Source organism: Catharus ustulatus, chromosome 4, assembly GCF_009819885.2.
Source record: "Catharus ustulatus isolate bCatUst1 chromosome 4, bCatUst1.pri.v2, whole genome shotgun sequence".
Classification (NCBI taxonomy): domain Eukaryota; kingdom Metazoa; phylum Chordata; class Aves; order Passeriformes; family Turdidae; genus Catharus; species Catharus ustulatus.
In genome coordinates, this window is record NC_046224.1 from 33835820 (window position 1) to 33857624 (window position 21805).

The 21805-nt window shown below is 40.2% G+C and overlaps 1 protein-coding gene across 1 annotated transcript in view; it reads left to right on the forward strand.

Moving 5' to 3' along the window:
* The window catches only part of CFTR (CF transmembrane conductance regulator), an 88553-nt gene that overhangs the window by 26263 nt on the left and 40485 nt on the right, over positions 1–21805 (forward strand). The window contains exons 9-13 of the mRNA XM_033059032.1: positions 1893–1985; positions 2547–2729; positions 5308–5499; positions 16244–16338; positions 18935–19021. Coding sequence (XP_032914923.1) covers positions 1893–1985; positions 2547–2729; positions 5308–5499; positions 16244–16338; positions 18935–19021 — 650 coding nt within the window. The remainder of the gene's footprint in view (positions 1–1892; positions 1986–2546; positions 2730–5307; positions 5500–16243; positions 16339–18934; positions 19022–21805) is intronic.

A 21805-nucleotide genomic window follows, 5' to 3' on the forward strand; every position in this document is an offset into this window, starting at 1 on the left:
GAGACTGTGCATTTTATCCAAATGTGCATCTCATTCATTATGAGTAGAAAGCATAATTAAGGTACCAGTCAAATAATTATTACCCATCTTACCTACTGAGATCAATTGCTCATGTACCAGCATGAGAGGCTTATCTGCAGAGTAAAATCAGGGTGGATTCTCATTAACTCTGTCTTTTTTATCTGCTGTTCTGAAATTACTCCCTAGGAAGAGAATTCTTACACTATTTTGGGGTGAAATCTTTGACCTTTTTCATTGCATATTTATAGATGTGGGGTTTTTTGTAGAACACAGATTTTATTATTTTTAGTGAGATAAGAATAACTAATACAGAACCTAAAGATCTTAATCAGATGTCTGAAGCTCAGTCTAGAATAAGAAGTAGGTATAGGATTTTTATGATTTTCAGCTGGGCAGAAATTCAAGAAATCTAGCCATAAACTGTTCTAATTGACATTCAGAAGGCTGTTTTATTAGGTCCCATTATGGGCTTTCCTTGTGCTCTCAGATTCCCTAGGCATTAGTGGAAGTATCCTGTCTCTCCTGTTTCCTGGAAGAGTGTGTTCAATGCCCTGGACACAGTCACAGAACTGGCAAGCCCAGTTGTCACAGCATTGCCCTCACTTCACTGAATGCTTGTCTTTGGAGATATTAGTAACTGGGTGCTCCAGAATCCATAAATAATCATCTGTTTGTGGCAGATTCAGTATAGTCCCCACAGACAGACAGGACAAAATCCCAGAACACCAAAGCCCTTTACTAGTCTTAAGAAACATAAATAAGAATAATAAACCCGTCATACATCTCTGATTTAATTTCCACATCAGTTTAGAGAGCTGACTGGGCCAGGTATAGTCCCCTGGGTTATTGTATTTTCACATGTTTTTTAGACCATGATATTTCAGAATCAGTGTGCTCTCTCTGACTATCACTGCTCCAGGAACTCCACTGGATGACCCCTTTGTTACAAAAAATGTAGCTATAATTTCCTTTTTTTTTTTGTTTTCCATAAACCATGTGTGTCATGCCTTCCAGTTTTTCAGTTCCTGCTCTTTCAATCAGCTTCTTAATTGTTATACCCATATAGCTATTTTTCTTGTTCTGCTTGGAAAATTTGCAAGTGTACTATTGAGAACTGATTTCCCCATGAGCCTGCTTTGTTCTTCCATTGTATTACCCACGTGGATCTATTTGCTTCCACACATAATTTTAAAAAGTAGAATTTGGAGGAGATAATATCTACAAACCATATAATCTTAATAAAGAAATGGCATAGAGAGGCTGTCTTTCCTGCATTAGCATAGGCTTATTCTTATTTCCTAATGCTATCCCAGAAGGCTACACTGGCACCGGGTTTCTGACTTGTGCCATTTGAAATTACACTACATCAGTGCTGCACTTGCCAGGATCATGATCTGCTTTTTATTTTTGTTGGTAAAGAGATCATCCTAACTCTTTTAAACTCTTGAAGTTTTGGAAAAGGGAGATACCAGCATGTAGCTGCTTTGTTTCACTGTTTACCAGAGTGCAACCTTCTACATCTTACTCCAAAATCAAAGCTTTATTTGAAAAAGGTTAAAATCAGAGGGGTGATCTTGCTATATACAAGTCCTGAAAGCAAAACAAGTGCCAAGTTTTGATATTCTTTATAGATCAGAACCAAATACCTTTATGGCTATGTTTTCACTAGCAATTAAAGAATTTCTAATTTCAAAAACATTTCCTTCTGCATCCAAAAATGTTGTATAATTTATATTTATGCCTCTTGCTGAAAGCACTGTAATGCAAACGTGCCACCAGAAATATTAGTGCTCCATGTAGGCAAATAAGAATTGTTTTTTGTGTTATGACCTTGTTCCTTACTGTTTCATCTGCTTTCATGGTGTTTCTAGGATTTCTTGCTGAAAAAAGAATACAAAGCTCTGGAATATAATCTAACAACCACTGGGGTTGAGCTGGACAAAGTAACAGCTTTTTGGGATGAGGTTGGTACTTTTACCAAAAACGTATTAAAACACAGAATGTTGTTTGTTTGGGTTTTTTTGTTTTAATATTTGCCATGATGCTTTCTAAAAAGAGCAGACTATACTCTCACATTGTAAATAGCTTGAGCTGTCAGCAGGTTAGGAATACTTAGCAAGTACTGAATGCATGATATCAAATTATCCACAGTTGAGAAACTTTGGAAGAAACCTTTTAATAACTGTTAAGGCTGTAATGAGTAGTTATTACTGAGTTTGGTGAGCCTGAAAACAGGATCAGCCTATGGCATGTATAAAGTTCAAAAATAAGCAAATATAATATAAAATAAGTTCAATATAAAATAAGTTCAATAATAAGCAAATTTTGTTTGTGTCCACAAATTTTGGCACAAGTCCAAGACACGCATTTTAAAAAGGTATATTTGAGGTATATTGATATGCAAAGTAACATGAGATAAGTAAGTTCATATGTTTTCATAAATCCATAGTATGATATACATCTCTGCATATGCATGCTTTATTAATTTTTTATGTACATCAAATATATATCCATCTATGTTGCAGGGAATTGGGGAGCTGTTTGTAAAAGCAAACCAGGAAAACAACAACAGCAAAGCTCCTAGCACTGACAGCAATCTCTTCTTCAGTAATTTTCCCCTTCATGCCTCTCCTGTTCTTCAGGATATAAATTTCAAGATTGAGAAGGGGCAGCTATTAGCTGTTTCTGGATCTACTGGAGCAGGCAAGGTATTTCTGTTTCTGCTAGCTCAATAAGAGTCCTAATAACTATAAGGAATAATATTGTGTTGCTACCTGTATTGCTACCTGTATTTTTACTGTATTCTTGCAATTCTGGGCTTGCTGAAGAAATGATGGCTGAAGGAAAAAATATGGATAATCTGCAAGTTTTACTGAAACAGTTACTTGAAGTTTTACTGTGGCCACTATGAGATAGAGTTTGCTGGATGTTTTTTGGTAATAGAAGGTTACAGAATTATAAGGAAATAGCAATTTATGACAAAATGTTTTCCTATTGGAAGTAAAAGGAAATTTTACAGGACTAATGCAGACTGAAACCTAAAGTTAAGGTTCATGGTGAGAAAATACCCGCCTTAAAAAAAATGAAGAATATAGAGTAGATATTCTGACAGCTCAGTGTGTTAGAAAACATTTTTTTCCCTGCCTTGCTAACATTTTAAGGAAAAAGTTGAGCACAAGATGGTTTGTAATCTGACAAGACTGACAGGAATATAGCCAGGTATGTGTGCCCTGGACATGTGGTGTACCTGATCACTTAGCTCTGGTTCCTATAGAGCCACACTTGGGCTTCCTGAGACCTATGTGAAAGCCTGGTGAAAACTGCTGAAACTGGTGGTTTCCTGTGAAAAAGTTGTGGTTTAGATTATTCATCATTTTACTACCCCAAAATGTTATCAATGCATTTAGTTTGCAGATGACACATTCAATTAACACTATTAATATAAAATGAGTTGAACTGTGATACTCTTATTCACTTTGAACAGCAAGTAATTAGATGAGTCTTGATGAGTCTTTCATCTTCACTGGGTTTTTTGAGGAGATGTGTAAGTTAAAACAAATGTTCATTATGCTTCTCCTGTTTAATAAATGATAGGTGAAAATATTATGCTTTCTTTTATTTGCATGGGGCAAAATCTTTGGTCTGTTGGAGTCAATGACAAAGGACCCATTAATTTCAGTATGATCAAGGCTTCTTATTTTTCACTAATGAGCCCCACAGGAGAGAGTAAGGGACTCAGGACATGAGATTGTCCTCAAGATGTTGTGTTAAGGAGCATTTTACTGTGATACTTTTGAATTAACAGAATAGTTCACCTACTGTAATTGCTAATGCTGGTAATTGTAATATAGAAATGTGAACCAGAAAATGCTGAAGGATGTATGTATATCTCTTTTATTCTGCTACATAGGAAATTGAGGAAAATTCAGATTACACTGAACAGTCTATGTGAGTATATACATAAAAAAATTTGTGCTTTCCAAGGCAATAAAAATAAAAGCCTTATAATATTAAGTAAAAAAGTTAATACTACAAAAGTCAAAAAATAAGGTTTGCCTCCCACCTACCACCCCCCAAAAAATACTGCCCTTCCATTACACCTTCTTAATGTAAGAGTTCCTTCATGGTACTTGAGGCTGTTACTGTATATTCCAGGAATTGTCAGGTCCATGAAACAGACTGCACAATTTTATCTATATTAACCATTTAATCCATAACAGGTATGAAGCATGACATCAGCTCTTTAACATTGCTTCAGTATTAGATGGGATTTGTTTCGGTTTTGTTTTTAATTTGTGTTATGTGACACAAGATGCAGTGGTTTCACATCCAGTGTACAAAACTTACCAAACAGCTGTTCCTTGCAAGATTGGGAATTTCTTACTCAGCATTTGGGAAAGGTCAGATTCTTGTATAACTTGCAAAAGGATCTCTGGGCTTGACAGCACGAAACTGTGACTTAGACAGATTTTTAGATCTTTGGCTGTTACGTCCCTACTTTGTTGACTGCTTATTAGTGCTAAGAACACCACTGCAATGGCTCTGTAACATATTTTTCCGTGTATTTCTCAATTCTATTCTTTGATCTAGTAGCCAATGATGTGTGGCAAGGTTACTACAAGCTACTGATTAACTTTGAAATTATAACATGTCAGTACTGAAATTGCAATCAATTCTTTTATGAAGCGATATAGTAAATATACTTAGGTCATGCATTCACGTAAATGAGTTAACAGTTACAGAGGAAAATTCAGATCATACTGAGCAATTGTATATACTTACACAAAGAAATTGCATTTTTCAAGGCAATACAGATAAAATACTTATAAGCACTAGCAAAATTATAAACATGAATTATGTTGTACAAAGAACAAACAAAATAGTCACTGATAATGTGAGAAATTAAATAGAATTTGATACTATAAGGTACTATAAATGCTAGTACCTTATGTCTGTGTTTTGCAGATAGATTTTTGCCTTGCAAAATTATTGATAGCTTCATTAAAATGACATTTGCAGCAGCATGCCTTTTTTACATGATATCTTGCACAATTTTTATCATTTATTAAATTAAGTTTCTCTTACATTAGAGGCCTTTCAGAATCACACATATCATGAAAATCTTCACTAAGTGCAGTTTGCACTAAATCAGTATTTACAGTGATACTCTTGATGAGACAAATATGCCATTTAAGTGGCATAGCAGAGTGACTCTCATTTTGTTCAACATTTTTTTTTGCTGTACAGATCTCTGATATATTAAGCCAACTGTTAATGTTTTTTCAGACTTCTCTTCTGATGTTGATAATGGGAGAATTGGAACCTTCACAGGGTAAAATTAAACACAGTGGAAGGATATCCTTTTCACCTCAAGTCTCCTGGATCATGCCTGGAACAATAAAAGAAAACATAATTTTTGGTGTATCCTATGATGAATACCGGTACAAGAGTGTCATCAAAGCCTGCCAACTAGAAGAGGTCAGTCATCTAGGGCTTTTAAGACCTGTGACCCAACCCAAGTGAAAAACCCCAAAGAAAAGGTATAGTAGAGGGGCTTAAAGCAAGTTAGAAATCCCAGTTTTGTGGAATGGCAAGTCATCTTGTTGTCAGCTGCTTGGGAGATACACTGATATTGACAGTTCTGGTAGTTTACACAACAGAAGCTAAGTAAGCTGGCTCAGATATTATATGGTGTCTGCCTCCTCAGCCTTACTTGCTAGTTAAAAATCTGAGTAAATACACTGATGTTGAAGAAATTATGTACAAATATAGTATTTCTAATTTTTTTGTCATATTTCTTCCACATAAAGAAGCTTTTCCTTACAGTTTTGGAGATAAACCTGTTTTTCTCCTTTCTTTTGCACTTAAAAAATGGCTCCAAGGATAACTGGAACTCTGTGGCAGAAATCTTAATTATTTAGTAGAAAATCTGGACTAAACTTGGGATATTTTTCTGTGTATACGCTTCAAGTTTTTACACTGGAAATAATTGCAGGATTGATCCTTGTGACATGTAGCCCACAATGCGTACAGTCACGTTAAAATGTCCTTGTATGTGTTTGATGTTGACAGAGGAAACACATCTTACACATGGCAAGATATAAAAGGAGCCATCATTTGAGACATTTGCAAAATCTGCTATGCCTTAAGATTTTGTCCATAATATACAAATAAAACCAGTAAATATTTAACTGTGCTGAATAGGATTTTTCTTTTGACCACATGGTGAAACATTTTTCCTTAGCACCAGTCAAGCAAGATACCATAGTCAGTCTGTTTAAAAAAAACCATAAGGTTACTACTGCATTTTATCTCAGAACAGGGTATAGTTGAACAATAAAGTAGTATTTCCCTGTATGTTTCTGGCCATTTCAGCTGATGTTTGGATTTTTGATTTGGTTTGCTGGAAATCTCTTTGGAAGCTTCTGGAGACAGGAGAATTAACAACTTCTGTGTCAGGCTTCCAGTAAAGTTGTCCTTAACGCCAGATGTGAAAGTTGCAGTTAATGCCAAAGCTCCAAGAAACAACTGGCTTCAGCAGCTCAAAACTGCCCTTGCTCAAGGAGGCTTCCCAAGCCAGGCCCTTGCTAGAGCAGCAGGTGATTACTGGAGGCTCAGTGTCCCAAAGCTTGGTGTCTCAGTGGCCATGGGATGGCTCAGTGTCTCAGCAGGCTGCAGGTCCTTTGTTCTCCAAGCACGCTCAGTCAAGCCAGCTTTGATCTGTGTTGGTGCAGCTCTGTGCAGAATGATATGCTTCACCTCCTAGAAGGGCTTATTATTTGAGATCAGGGTTGATACTTATACTGCTTTTTTTCTCCTGGACTGAATAAATTGGGCCTGAAGAGAAGGCAGAATAGTCTGGAAGGAAGCCAAACGCATTACCTTATTGCTATTATTATCCTTTCTTGTCTTGTGAGCTTTCATGTATTAGTAACCAAACTAGATTCAGTATGGCAGATTGAAGGATGGATTTCAAATATTAATTCCCTGTTTATTCCCCAGTGTGACCTTTCAGGGGTTTATTATATTAGTGCTTTGCATTGGAATTTGTGTGTGTGTATGTTTGTTCTTGTTCGTCAGAAAGGAGAAACCAGAGGAGTTTTGCCTGTGTTCACTCTACCCCCTTCTCTGCAACCTTCCTAGGTAGTGATATATTCCACCTGAAAACAGACCTGCTGAGTCCAGTTCTTGTGTTGAGCCCTCAAGAAACCAAGGACTGGTGATGCAAGAGAGTTTATTTCCTTGTTGAGCATATGCTCCAAGTCAATGAATACAGAGCTCTTAAAAATGGATAAGTCAGATTTATTTCCAAGCTCCTTACTCACCAAAATGCTTTTGGAATACAAAGACATCTTCTTTCACCCAGTGGGCAAATAGATGTGTTATAAAGAGGTAAAAAGTAATATACCTGTGAAGTGCCCTCTTTACTTTGCCATTTCCACCATCCATACAGAGGAAGCAAACTGAATATCTAGTCCAACTTGTAAATTTGATGTCTTTTCCCCTTCTTCTTTATTAGTGTCAATAAAATACTGCAGGTCACAGTGTGTGGGTCACATCATACCATTTATGTGGGTTGGAGGCTTCTAGACACAGTGTCTGTTCTTGTTCTGCAGCAGAACAGGATGCTGAAGCCAGGTGATGTTTTGTTTTAGGTCTATAGAGATTATGGAATTGATATTACAGAAGCATAACTTAAATAATTTGGGGTGCATGAGGTCACAAAAGTCAGTGCTACATGCTCCTGCCTGATATTTTGATTCGGTATGGAGTTAATTTACTAAGGAGGTATCACTTAGAGCCTCTTTAGAGTTGCTAAGTATGCAAAGTAAATTTGTCTCAAAGTAACTGTGAAAGATGGAAAGTGCAAGTAAATATTTCCCAGAACTTTCCATATTTTTAGGTGTCCAAGAATGGAATTTTCTCTGTATGGGAAATCAGATCTTTATTCAGAGGTTAGAATATGTCTTATGTCAGATTTTGTAAAGTTGTAGAGAATGGCAAATCTGGTTATGTTAGCCATGACCTAAAATGGTAGGTTTTTCTTGAATGGAAGAATTTTTTTATGCTGTTGTAAAAGATATTCTCACAGCTTTTGCATTTTGTTCTATTTGTGTATGGTACCATTAAAAGGAAGGTTAAAAAGATGATTTCTTATCCAGGTAATTTTGATTAATCACAAAGAATATTACTGAAAAGCTGTGAAACTGAGAGGAACAAAAGGATTTTATTTCTTTTTTAAGCTTACATAAGTTTCTAAGAATTTAGAGGACTGAAATGGGACAAGTAGTTCAGGTAGCTGCATCTGTACTTCATTAACTCTCATAAGAGATTTCTCCCTTCAGCTTCTTAATCTTGTTGCCTTGATGCAACTCACCTACCCTCCAGTTGTGCCATTATACCTGTTCATGATGTACTGTGAAACAGAAGACGCAGATTAAAAAGAAAATTGCTATGCTGTATTGGAGACCTGCATACCTCATACATGCTATGCCAAGATAGTTCAACAAAGCGTGTTTGTGTAGGGCACAACGCACTAGGATGTCAGTCTGTGCCTGAGGTTACAAGCTTGATTACTGTGTACATGTCTCTCAAGTGCCCTTTTTTCTCATGCATAGCGTGGCTCTTGTCTCACCCAATGCTCTGACATGGGTGTGTGACTGATGGGCAGTCAGACACAGGGAGTTGTCCTACAGTAGGTACAGTTTCGTGAGTCTGTGTGGGGAGTGTGTGTTTTAATGGTGCTCCTGGGAGTGTAGTCCCACTGGATGACACGTGTGACAGCAGCAGAGTGCCATGGGTTTCATTCATGGTCCCTGCTCCTCACAGCTCTTCTCTGCAGTGTTCTCTGGCACGTGGGGAGAGCAAGGGCAAGGGACACCACAGTGCAACCCAGTCTGAGTGTCCGAGATCTGAGCTGTTGAAATGAGCCAGAATGAACAGTCATGTGTTGAAGGCTCTGCGAGGGAAGTTTGTCAGATCTAAGTACCACTGCTTCTCATAATTTCAGGATGTCACTGTACAGGCACATAATACTACAGAACCATGAGAAGGGTTCTCAATTGCATCTCCATGCACTAGTGGAAGTATGCCTAGGATACTTCTTAAACTTTATGTTTTTCATGGTAGTGTAGCATGTTTTATATGTGTAAAATGATTCAGAACTTTGATCACAATTACATTTCTTGGTTATATTTTTCCTTTGAGAGTAAGTAGGGCATCAGAGGAGTTAAAATAATGATTTACAATGTTCTCATTACTGCAGTTTGCAAATGGGAGGAGGTTAAGAGAAAAGCAGTAAAAGGTTAAAGAACAAAAAAGAATGCTTTGGAGTTGAGATAAAGGGACTGTAATTGAGAGTTTCATTAGTGCTCTTGATATCCAAAAGAAACAGCCTTACTGGCAAAAATTCTTTCTGAAAGCCTGGCACACTCTGAATATGACTGCAATGAGATGTAAGCTGTGTGTGAACATTGCCCATATTTTTGTGGGATGCTGAACTCAAGGGAATGCCACTACATTTAAATTACATGACACATTCTGCAAAGCTCCACAGTAAAAAATTTTCAAGATGCATAGGAAAAGGGCTACCTTTTCATTTTCCATCACCTTCTTACTCTCTTTTCCTTTTCTTGAGAAACAGTGATTATTTTAGCAAGCAAGAGAGCATGATGAGTTCCTAATGTAATATGCCCTCTAAAATTAAGGTCCCAGTAAGCAAATAAGAAAGTGAGGGTTTTGACTTCCTAGATTAAGCCATTCCAGCATAGATCAGTAGTCCTTACCGTTTGTCCTTTTTAATAAGCTTTTTCTAAATTAATTGTTTTAATAAGAGTACTTTTGAGTGGATATTACCTTAAACTTATCACCTCTGAAGTCTTATATTGGCATGCTATAACAGAGAGAAGACAAGATGTAACTGGTATGGATTTTGAGTGCATTTATTAAAGGCTGTCCCCATAGGCACGTTTAAAGGTACTTAAAAAGTAAGATAAGATGAGTTGGTGCTGCCTCAGCAGCACTTTTGACAAAGTGGCTTATCCTTTTTATCAAGTACCTTTCATCATATTCATTATAAAAAATTGTAGCAAGAGAGTCTGAACTTCAACCTAACACTTCAAGTTAAGGACCAAGTATATTGTAAAAGCCACTGAGAAATGTGAGCTTCCTGAGTTTGTATGTCAGTGGAAACTTGCCACTAAATTTGAAGTAATTTTACAAGTGTGACTTCCATAAGGATTGCATTATTGGAGGTTGTTACTAATGTAATGGCAGGGATATCATGAACATAAATGGAAATTTGTAGGATTTAATTTGTAGGCAGCATGTGGGTCTACAAAATCCTTTTTACTTATGTTATGAAAAATGGAAAAGGAATGTGACTTGATTTTAAGATATTTAGGATGAAAAATCAGTATTATTAGCCTGCTATATGCAGAGTATGGGATTTTTGTTTGATTTTTTCACTTGATAAATTGAACAGGTAAAACCTCTGGGCAATTGAAACAATAATTTTTGTGTTTAAATGCTGTTAACAATGAACAAACTCATTCTCAGAGAAGGCATTCCTCCAGTCAAGACTACAGAAGCAGGCCTGTTATAGTTATTTGTGTTTAAAAATAAACAACCATCATATCACATTTGAGTGAGTCCAGTAGTTGGTAAGTTTTGAAGCCATACTTCCATAACTTCCAGTTTTACCTTTTTGTAATGTGAGATAGATATTTTTCCATCTAGTTAATTCATTTAATCCTTCAATAGTTACCTGAGTCCATAAACACACAGTGACAAACTACCTTTGAGAGATTACCACTCTCTAAGTAAACACGTGCTCTGATTTGAGAGACACCAGCTTCTCATGAATGTAATGTTTAACAAGGCATGCAAATAGAGGAAGTGTTTCCATGTGAAATTGAATTTTATAACAGTACTAAAGAAGTTTGTGGCCAGATTCTATAGGGTTTTGAGCTGGATTTACTGGGAGTGCAGGAGATTAATTTTCATCTAATAACTAGATTATGGAGAGAGAGATTAACTATAGAAAGAGATAGTCAATAGGCCAAGCCCAGGTTTGTGTTCCTGTGTGCTCAATATCTCCTTGCAAAGGATAGTATCTGCCCTGAGGGGAGAAGTTCACTGCAGTGTCAAGAATGTTCCAAAACAGAAAGACATCCTTGCATCCTATGTACTCCTCCAGCTCCTTTTATCTGTGCTGATTCTGGGTTTTTGGTTGGTTTGGGTTTGGTTTCAGATTGGGTTTTTTTTCTGTGTTTGTGGGTTTGTGGCGGTGTATTTTTTTGTTTTTGTTTTTGTTTTTTATTTTCCCCACATGACTAAATCAGTAGGTGCTGAGAAGTTGTTATGTCAGCGAGCAAAATACTTTGTACTTTGTGCTGTGGTTTTGAGCCTTGTTTTCACAAGGGAAATGGGCAGATTACAAAGTGTGTGGAAGGGAGGAACAATAAAAGGTTTAAGTGTGGAACAGAGTGCTTAGTGGTATGTAATTCTCTACAAGAGGGAATAAAATGGTAGCTTGGTTATCTAATCAGGTATATGTCCATGGTATAAATTATGTGAAAGCAAGTGACTTAACCTATCTTCACAGCTGGGGAGAGCCAGTGCATGTCAAGGTGAAGTTTATCACATCCCAATATAAACAGCTGAAAGAGTATAAATGTCTCTTTCAGGCAGGAAGTCCATGTAATAAGTCACAGATTCACAGAATATCCTGAATTGGAAGGGATCCACAATGATCATCAAGTCCAGTTCTGAAGCCCATCTGGGGACTGAAGCCACAAGCTTGGTGCTGTTAGCACCACACCCAACCTCCCAGTGCCACTGCAGCGTCTCAGATGTGTGTCCCAAAGCTGGACACCTTTATGTTCCTTTCATCCCACACTGGTGTGATCCACTAGCCTACACAGATTCCTCAAACTAAAATTCTCATCTGTGGCCCAAAATCACTGGCAGATCAGCTGAGAAGCTGCAGGCAGTGAGTTTTCTGGGTGAACTGGAAGTTAAGAGACTAGCAGAGTTTTTTATAGCAAGGGAACATCACAATTAGAGACAAACTCTCAAATGCACTGTCTTCAAGAAGTTTATCAGTGATCACATAAATATGTATAACAGGTCCCCCCTGCAATGTTCTCTGTGGATTCAATTTAATTAAAAAACTGTTTCAGTCAAGAGAGCTCTCCCCACCCCTTGCCCTGTACCTTGGATGTTGTCCTAACTTTGGTGTCTTTTCTGGAATCATATTTAATTCTCTTACCCTGCATTTAACCTACCCACATGCAGTGCACTGACTTCACATTTCAAAAACCTGTTTCACAGAAATATTTTGCCATAGAGAAAGCAAGTTTTGCCAGCATTTGTGTGAGTTTTGGGCGAGTCTGACACTGTTCAAGGTCACAAACTGTTGCAAAAACAAAGCTTGTGCTTTTGGATCATGAATCCTTCATAAATGGTTCTAACAAAAGCCTTGGATTACAGAATCACAGGAGAGAGAAGAGAGTTACCTAAATGAAATAATTTTTAAGAAAAATCTTATTTGAAATACTTAAATCTGTTTTTCTGGCTTAATTCCCAGGAAAATGAGGATTCAAGTATGTTCAGTCTGGTTACCTAAAAGCCAAGATACAAGAAGTCATTGAAAATTCTTCATATTTTAAAAATTCATAGAAGTATTCTGTAGTAGGTATGAGTCTGAAACACGAGTCTTGATTTCAAAACTTTAAAAATTCAAAATATGATGAGGATGAAAAAGGGGGTACTTTGGTAGCAATGGGAGTAGTGGGATTTTCTGGGAACTGTGAAAATAGGCATCGGGAATGTTAATGGCAATGAAGAAAAGGAAGGGAATAGAGATGACTGTAGAGGTGACTATAATAAAAACAGAAGGTAAATAGAGAACTGAAATAGGATGAAGATGAAATGCAGAGAGTCAAGACTGCTGCCGTATTCCATCAGTTTTGTCTTTTATGAGAGAAGGCAGAAGAGACACAAACAAACCCCACCTAATTAAGGACAAATTTAAGGAAGAAAAAGAAGTCACATAAATAAAATACTTAGGTTCCATCATTAGAACCACTTGAGTAGCTTGAATAACCTTGAACATATTAAGCAATTCTTGGTTCTCAGAGACTGTTTTCTGTCATGCTTTTTTATCTTCATTGTTGCTAATGATTTATCAAATGATTCTGGTAACAATTAATCTACAGAAAAGACTTGGAGTGTGAAGTCCATTCTGAGGTTTTCTTTTTTAATAGTAAGATCATATTTCCTGTTCACCCTGAAGCTATCCTGGCTGTATTCTTCCTTACCAAGCCCAAAGATATTATGAGGGCCATCCCTTTGCTGCTGAGGTCTATGAATATGGCATTTTCACAGCTATTAAAAAGGGTGCCTTCTTCTTGAGTGTGCAATATGGGATTTTTTAGCTCCTGATATTAGAAGCATCCACAAAAGTAATTAATGTCTGTGGGAACTGTAGGGGTTTTCATGTATGATTAGTTACCAACTGGTTTCTCAATTTAAGCATTTAGAAATAAATATGTTAAAGAAAATCCAGTGGCTGCTTCATATTTCATTAATATGCTGAGCCGTTCAGCATCATTACATTAGGTTTGTCCCTGGCTTGATTTCACTTCCTGCATAAAATGACAGCAAGGATGTATTTGGACCAGCCCTATGTACTTTTTTACAATAGGTCATGCGTGTTCCAACAAATAGCATTGTGTGTCTATTGGACTTCATCACTTTGTTTACGCCTTTGAAAGAAATTACTAAACATTTTTTAATTATTATAATTACAGCCTGAAAAGTTCTTTGTCTGTTTCATGCCATATATTATCTTGAGGTGAAGGGTAGAGGAGAGCAGAAGGGGAACTCATTAAAAGTCTGATTAAAATTCCATGTTGACACACCTGCAAAGAAATATATCTGATTAAATCCCTCAACCTTTAAAGCAATGGGAACCCTGGAATGAGTTTCAGTAGAGCTGGGATTTTACCCTGATTCAGGAGGAGACATGCTGGGCCAGTTCTTCACCTGTTTTTTTTGGGAAAGAGTGGAATCAGGAAACAGCAAAGGCACCAGCACAATTACAGACTGCAGTACTGATAGAAATGGGAAACAGCTTAAATCAGCTTAGAGATCTGCATACTTAATCATGCAAACCCCTATGTTAATGCTGAAGTTACAGATGAGGAACGTGACTCCTGCATACATAACGGGACCACAAGTGATCTGACCAAGTTGTGTCAAAGAAATGCCAAAAAACATTTTATGCCATGTTCTCTCTAAATGCTTCATGGCTTATAGGAAGGTGATTATGTCACATTGAAAAAATGTTTCTTTAGAACTGTTACTATCACTATTTTTCACATTCCTCTTTCTGCAAATACTTGAACTGTTACGTTAATATCAAGCATTTGCTTGTGTGACTCGATTTTCGAGAGGGGAAAAAAATAGTTAATGTGAAAATAATTTAAAAATCACCTGCAATAGGTTTTACATACATAAGAGCATCTTGATTTTAGGGTCAGGATCCTCTAAGTCAGGAAGTCAATGCTATTATCAAATTAAAGAGTTGTGAGAATCTCCCATTTCCTGACAGACCGGGCAGTCAGTTTCTAGCTCTTGAGCGGCTGGACCCTTCGTCTGTCACCGCTCCAAGTCTGAACAGCATTGTTCACTCTGTTCCTGAGGTCAGGGCAATTTGCAGGGGAGGAAGAAGGAAACATTTTTTGGAAGGATATTTATTTATTTATTTATTCTGCAAAAACCTCAGAGGCCTGGAATGCCAAAAGGCTGCCCAACAGAGAGGGATAAACCCTAAAAAAATCACAACAAGGACTATCAGAATTGGATTGTATATGACTTTGTATGAAATATGAACAGCCGAGTTCCTGCCTGCCTCTTGGTTGCTGTAGGATGAGACCCCAAAACAAGTTACACCTTCCAGAGCACAGCCTGAAGATGGCTCTCAGAAGCTCAGGTTCTGAGTGATAATGTATGCCACCTTATTTTTCCCCAGAAGCTGCAATGAAAGGAAAATGTGTGTAGTGCATGAGAACACTGGAGCTGATTTTATCTGGTACAGGATGCCTCAGTCAGCCTCCTTAGCTAGGGGGGATCCCTGCCTTGGGAGTGGGAAGGTGTGCACGGGCAGTATAGTGCTGCTGAGCAGTGAGCACAGGCACTGGGAGCTCCTGGCACAGTCAGGGATTCCCACTCACTGCATGGCAAACTGCCCTGAAATTGTATCCCCTGGAAACCAAGGTGCCATGAGGCACAGGAAGCTCATCCAGCCTGTGTTTCTGGGAAAAGTCCGCTGAAACAACATCCACCACAGTGTTAGTGGTGTCACTGTATTGGCTTACAGATGTAGATTAGGTAAGGTTTGATGGCAGAGGTTGTTTTTTTGTTAGAGCAAATCTAAAAGTAGCAAATCTAGACAGCCTTCAGGAACACCAGCCATTCTCCTTGTCTCCGCTTCCATGAATTTCTGTGGTTTACATGGATTATCAATTTCAGTGCTAAATACTCCTCTCAAGAAAATTTTTGGCTACATCTGCCAGTGGGACACAAGAGTCTCCTTTTCTCCTTTCTGTGTCTCATATGAGAGTGAAATGGTATTTTCTGCTTTTATCCCTGGCCAAAGATTCATTTTTTACATAGTCATGAGTTCTGAGTAACTTTTACCACCCAAGCAGTGGAACTTGATTCCCAAACCTTTTGCAAACTGTGTGCATTCCTGGCTAGGAATGCTTGTCAAGACTTTTTTCATGAACCTGCCTGAAGTATATATTTCTCTGGATTTTGAAGAGCTCAGAAACAGAGTTTGCTTCTTGCTTTCCCTAACTTCAGCAGCAAGTGCATTTATCATTACTTGACAGAACAGTTGAGCAGTTAATGTCTCGGATTGACATTGTATGAAGGTACATTCCTTGCTTTTAAGGAGATTAACTATTCAGACAAATATTTGTTCTTAAGATCTTGCAGCTCATGATTGCTTTCTGCAATAGAATATGTTTTCTCTTATCACCATTTCTTATTACATAAACAAATGAAATAAATAAACCTCTGTTGGATTTTTTTTTTTTTTACAACTGCTGTCCAACGTGTCTGTAGACAATTGTACACTATGCTTCCATCAAGTCTGTAGCTTGAGTTTCTCGGATATTGAAAATACTGATTTTTTAAAAAAAATTGTTAACAGGATATTTCCAAGTTCCCAGACAAAGACTACACACTGCTGGGTGAAGGTGGAATCATTCTGAGTGGAGGTCAACGGGCACGAATCTCACTGGCAAGGTGAGTATTCTGCTCTTCTGCAATACGTGTACTGTTTCACTTATATGGAGTGTATTATGACTAAGCATCTAAATACACATGGACTATGTCCTGCTAAATAACTATCATCCAGGTATATCAGGAACTTGATTTTACTATCAGAAATCTGAGTTCTGTTATGCAATTTTGTTTATGATAGGCCTGCATACTAATTTACTGAATTTTAAAATTTGATGTCAGAAAAATGCTATGGCTTAGCATAAGATGAATTTTTCCCTCCCTGATGCAAGATGTATTTGGAAATTCAGACCTTTAAGTGTAACTTTTTATGTGCTGAAGAAACCCATAGAAAGATACAAATAACTATTCCAGGACCTTTCCCTGCTGTGACATTTCTTCGAAGTGGTTTATATATCGATCAATGACATACTGCCTGTTTGCAGGTAAATAAATGGAGAGAAAAACCAAACCAGCCATGTTCCAAAACATTTTATGCTAACACTTGGGGCTTCTCTCTATCATAAGAAAAAGAAGAAAGCAGTGACCAGTCAGTATGTATGAATAACTGCCTTGTCTGTTTGACCTTCTGATGTTAGTAAGTAATTCTGAAGGTCTGCAGAAAAATAACATAGGTGTTTGTCTTATAAATTAGCTATGTGTTTCAGAGGATCACTTAGCTATTGCCAGAAATTCACTAATGACAGCTCTGATATGTAAATAGCCCCATTTATTCTTGTGTCAAGTTCAAATTGTGATGATTCCCATGCCCAGAAATGCTGCTTAGAAGTAAAATCACATTATAGTGATCTGCACTAGCATCCCATGAAAGATGTGCATGTCTGTGTTAGGCTAAAAGATGTGATCATTAAAATAGAGAATCTTTCAGTGTGGGTTGATGAGACTGAAGATGCATATGGATGGTTCTGATTTATAGAGTAAGAGGAAAGAGGAAGAAAAGATCTGGCAAAGATTTCAAAGCATGCAATCCCAAAACTACAAAACCCCTTAGATTTTCATTTTAATGCAACATTTACAGGGACTATTTCCTAGATGCCATGGATAATCATGTCTGTTGCTTTTCGGATGGTCATAGCTCGTTTCCTGGAGAAACAGAACTTATGTATTCATTGTCAGCAAAAAGCAATTGCATGTCATAAAGACAGTGACTGTCTTAGGTTTTGTTTGGGCTCCAGACCAAGCTCAGTGGGCTACAAGGTGTTCGGGTATTGAGGTGTGGGTTGTAGATGAAGCTCTGAAAAGTTAGGGGTGTAAATTTAGGATTACAGCCCTGGGTTGTACCTAGGCAATAGACTGGTGATAAACTGGACATTATACTTTCATTCATTCATTCATTCATTCATTCATTCATTCATTCATTCATTCATTCATTCTTCTATATATTATAGCTACATAAACTTATGTGGTGTAGTTGTGCAAGGTTAAGTGAAATGAGAATCTGTCATGGAAGTGACATCAACCAGCTGTCCTGAGAAGCAGGTGGAGATGGTGTGAGTCTGTCTTTCTTACAGAGCACTGTCATTGCCTGCAGCTGCAACTGGGGGAAAGAAAGGACCAAGGGAAAAACACAGTGCGTGTCCAGGACTTGAGTCAGCTTGCTGGCCTGGTACCCTAAAGCCAGTGGCAATACACAAATTGTAGCAATAAACCCCTGCAAACTTCTTGCTGATAAAAGCACTCCAAATAGTGTGAATTTTTGTTGTTGTGCAGCCACTACATCATAATGTATGGTCAGCAAAATCCATTGTGTTAGAGGGTTTTTTCAATAAAGTTGCTGGTTTTATTAACATAATGAGCTTATATTGAGGGCTTTTTCTCTCGGTGGTTAAATATTTTCACACTGATCAATATTTTCATCATGATTAACATACTTTAAAAATAAAGAAATGCAACTGTCTGGATTTCTTTGCTAATTATACTCTGATTGATATTGCACAATGATTTTCATTCTCATGGAGAAGGCAGGGGACCTTTTTGAATTTCTATTCAAATTTTTAAAACAAAAAACCCTCTTAACCAGAGCTTTAGGTTCAGTGAGCCATGTCCAGGTACATACAGTTTAAGGTACTTTTTGATGTCTTCTACTCGAAATATTGTACAGTCCTGTTACAGATACTGTTTGAAGACCATGCCTCATTAATACACTTATTTTTGCTCACTATTTTTTAAAGTACCTTTGAAATTAAGTGCTGAGACCTAAGTATTTTCACATGTTTATTTACAAATATGCAATATTCCCTCAGGCACCAGCAGATATTACAGTAGACATTAAATTCCCATTGAAATGATCACTGATGGGGACTGTCAGATTCAGGCTATAAAGAGATCTCTTTTATGCAGGGTAACCTGTGTAAAAGACAGCTTTGCTTCATTGCACAGAAATTAATGGAAAACTGAGTTAGTTTGTAGTGTGGCCTGCAGCAAGAAAAGGCTTTATTGAAAGGTTTCTTATGAGCTCATTTAATGTTAAACTCCAGCTCCATATTGATGCTGTAGAAAGTCTATCAATTAGAAGATTTGAAACATACTGCTTAAATTATATTCATTTAAATTTATAAGAGATGAGAAAGTTAATGTCATTTCCATTTTTTCTGTTCAGGGCAGTGTACAAAGATGCTGATTTGTATCTCCTGGATTCTCCTTTTGGACACTTAGACATTTTTACAGAAAAAGAGATATTTGAAAGGTATTGTATATTTTGATGGATTGTATTTAAGAATCTCACCAAGCAGCACAAAGTAAAATGAAGAGTTTTTAATAACAGTGCAAAAATATTGAAGTGATCAAAATGATTCCTGTTGGGATGTTCATTTCATTCGTCATCATTCATCAGTTCATACATCATTAGGGTTTCTTATAGTATTATGTTGTGGTATTATGTACAGTAATTTCATGAATACAAGCCGCACTGTTTTGACCAAAATTTTGCTCCCATACCGGGAATGCGGCTAATATTCAGGTGCGGCCAATATGTGAATAATTTTCTGACATTTTCAACCCTGGGAGTGCAAACCAAGTCAGTGCAAACTGCAAAGTCGAGCTCCTGCCAGTAAAACCCTGCATTTACGCGGTGGTTACAAATTGATACTCTGTTGCGCGGTGGGTGGAGCTGCTCTGTGCAGGCAGCACTGGGGGTGGGGAAGGCGGGGCAGCTCCCTCCTGCTTGGCCCCGCGGCTCGGAGGAGGCAGGGACAGCTCTCTTCGCTTGGCCCCACGGCTTGGGGGAAGGCGGGGCAGCTCTCTCCTGCTCGGCCCCGTGGCTCAGGGGGCTCCCGTCCCCACGTGCCGCCACCACAGGAGCAGGCAGGCTACATCCCCGGCTCCCATGGCCACCGCAGGTGCCGGCGGGCTCTGTGTCCCCCCTGCCGCCGTGGGGCAGCGCCAGGCCGGGGTGACCGAACCCAGCGGTGGTGGCGGCCGGCCCCGAGCGGTTCTGCCGAGTGGCAGTGCCGAGCTGGGCCACCCAGCCCTGTCGGCAGCCCCAAGCCCTCATGGCCCGAGCCGAGCCAGTAAACCCCGCCCTGCCGTGGTTCGGTTACTATTTGGCAACTTTGTTGCACACGGGTCCTCGCTGCGAACACAGAGCGGCTTATACTCGGGTGCGGCTTATTTATGGACAAAAAACAAAATGTTTGCCAACACCCAGAGATGCGGCTTATACTCAGTGCGGCTTGTATTCGTGAATTTACTGTATATATTTTGAGTACAGTAATTTCACGAATACAAGCCGCAGCAAGAAGACTAAAATTTTGGTGGAAACCCGGAAATGCGGCCAATATTCCGGTGCGGCTAATCTATGGACAAAAATGTGATATCTGCCCTTACCTAGTATCATGCTGGTCCAGTCCCGAGCCAAAACAGTCTGAAATCCATGGTTTCCCGTTGTTCCGACGATGAACCAATCAGAGAACAGCTTATTGCCTGCCTGTGGATGGCGGCGTTACTGAGGGGCGGGGGGTGTTATCGGGGTGAGTTACCTCGGCGAGTTACCTCGGCAGTTCGATAAAAGTGTGTGATATTTCTCTGTACTTTTTAAAGTGTTTTCAGTCTTGTGCGGCTACGGGGCTGGCTGGGCTCGCAGGGAGAGGGCTGGGGGAGCCTCTCTCCCCGCAGGGAGAGGGGTAGAACGGCCACTCGGCTCGCAGGGAGAGGGCTGCAACGGCCGCTTCCCCCGTGGGCTGCGAGGGCTACAACGGCCGCTCCCCCCGCCCAGCTGCGAGGGCTAAAACGGCCGCTTCCCCCGTGGGCTGCGAGGGCTAAAACGGCCGCTCCCCCCGCCCGGCTGCGGGGGCTACAACGTCCGCTCCCCTGCGGGCTGCGAGGGCTGCAACGGCCGCTTCCCCCCGTGGGCTGCGAGGGCTACAACGGCCGCTCCCCCCGCCCGGCTGCGGGGGCTACAACGGCCCCTTCCCCCGCGGGCTCGAGGGTTACAACGGCCGCTCCCCCCGCCCGGCTGCGAGGGCTAAAACGGCCGCTTCCCCCATGGGCTGCGAGGGCTAAAACGGCCGCTCCCCCCGCCCGGCTGCGGGGGCTACAACGGCCCCTTCCCCCGCGGGCTCGAGGGTTACAACGGCCGCTCCCCCCGCCCGGCTGCGAGGGCTACAACGGCCGCTTCCCCCCGCCTGGCTGCGAGGGCTACAACGGCCCCTTCCCCCGCGGGCTGCGAGGGCTACAACGGCCGCTCCCCCCGCCTGGCTGCGAGGGCTACAACGGCCGCTTCCCCCGTGGGCTGCGAGGGCTACAACGGCCGCTCCCCCCGCCCGGCTGCGGGGGCTAAAACGGCCACTTCCCCCCGCGGGCTGTGAGGGCTAAAACGGCCACTCCCCCCGCGGGCTGCGAGGGCTACAACGGCCGCTCCCCCCGCGGGCTGCGAGGGCTACAACGGCCGCTCCCCCCGCCCGGCTGCAAGGGCTACAACGGCCGCTCCCCCCGCCCGGCTGCGAGGGCTACAACGGCCGCTTCCCCCCACGGGCTGCGAGGGCTACAACGGCCCCTCCCCCCGCAGGCTGCGAGGGCTACAACGGCCGCTCCTGTGCCAGCACGGAGATGTGGCTCCGCTCGGAGCTCAGCTGCCTGCCTGCGTGGCTAAGTGGCTGTTTAAAGGCAACACGGATCCATTGGGAATGCTCACAAAATGACCACACTATTGTTCCTGTCTTTTTCGGCTTGTAAATAAAGGGTGTGTCTTTTTTCACTTGGAAACAATGTTTCCGAGGTCGGCAGTAAGCCAGTAAGCCCTGGCAATCCCGCGATTGTGTTACTAAATGACGACTTTGTGAAAGTTCGCTGCAAACTAAAGTGCGGCTAATATTCCGGGTGCGGCTTATCTATTAACAAAGGCAACAATGTTGCCAACACACCAGCAGTGCGGCTTATATTCCGTGCGGCTTGTATTCGTGAATTTACTGTATTTTGTGTTAGTGGTAGGACAATGGACTACATGGGAACAAGCCTGGGCCAGGTCTGAGCA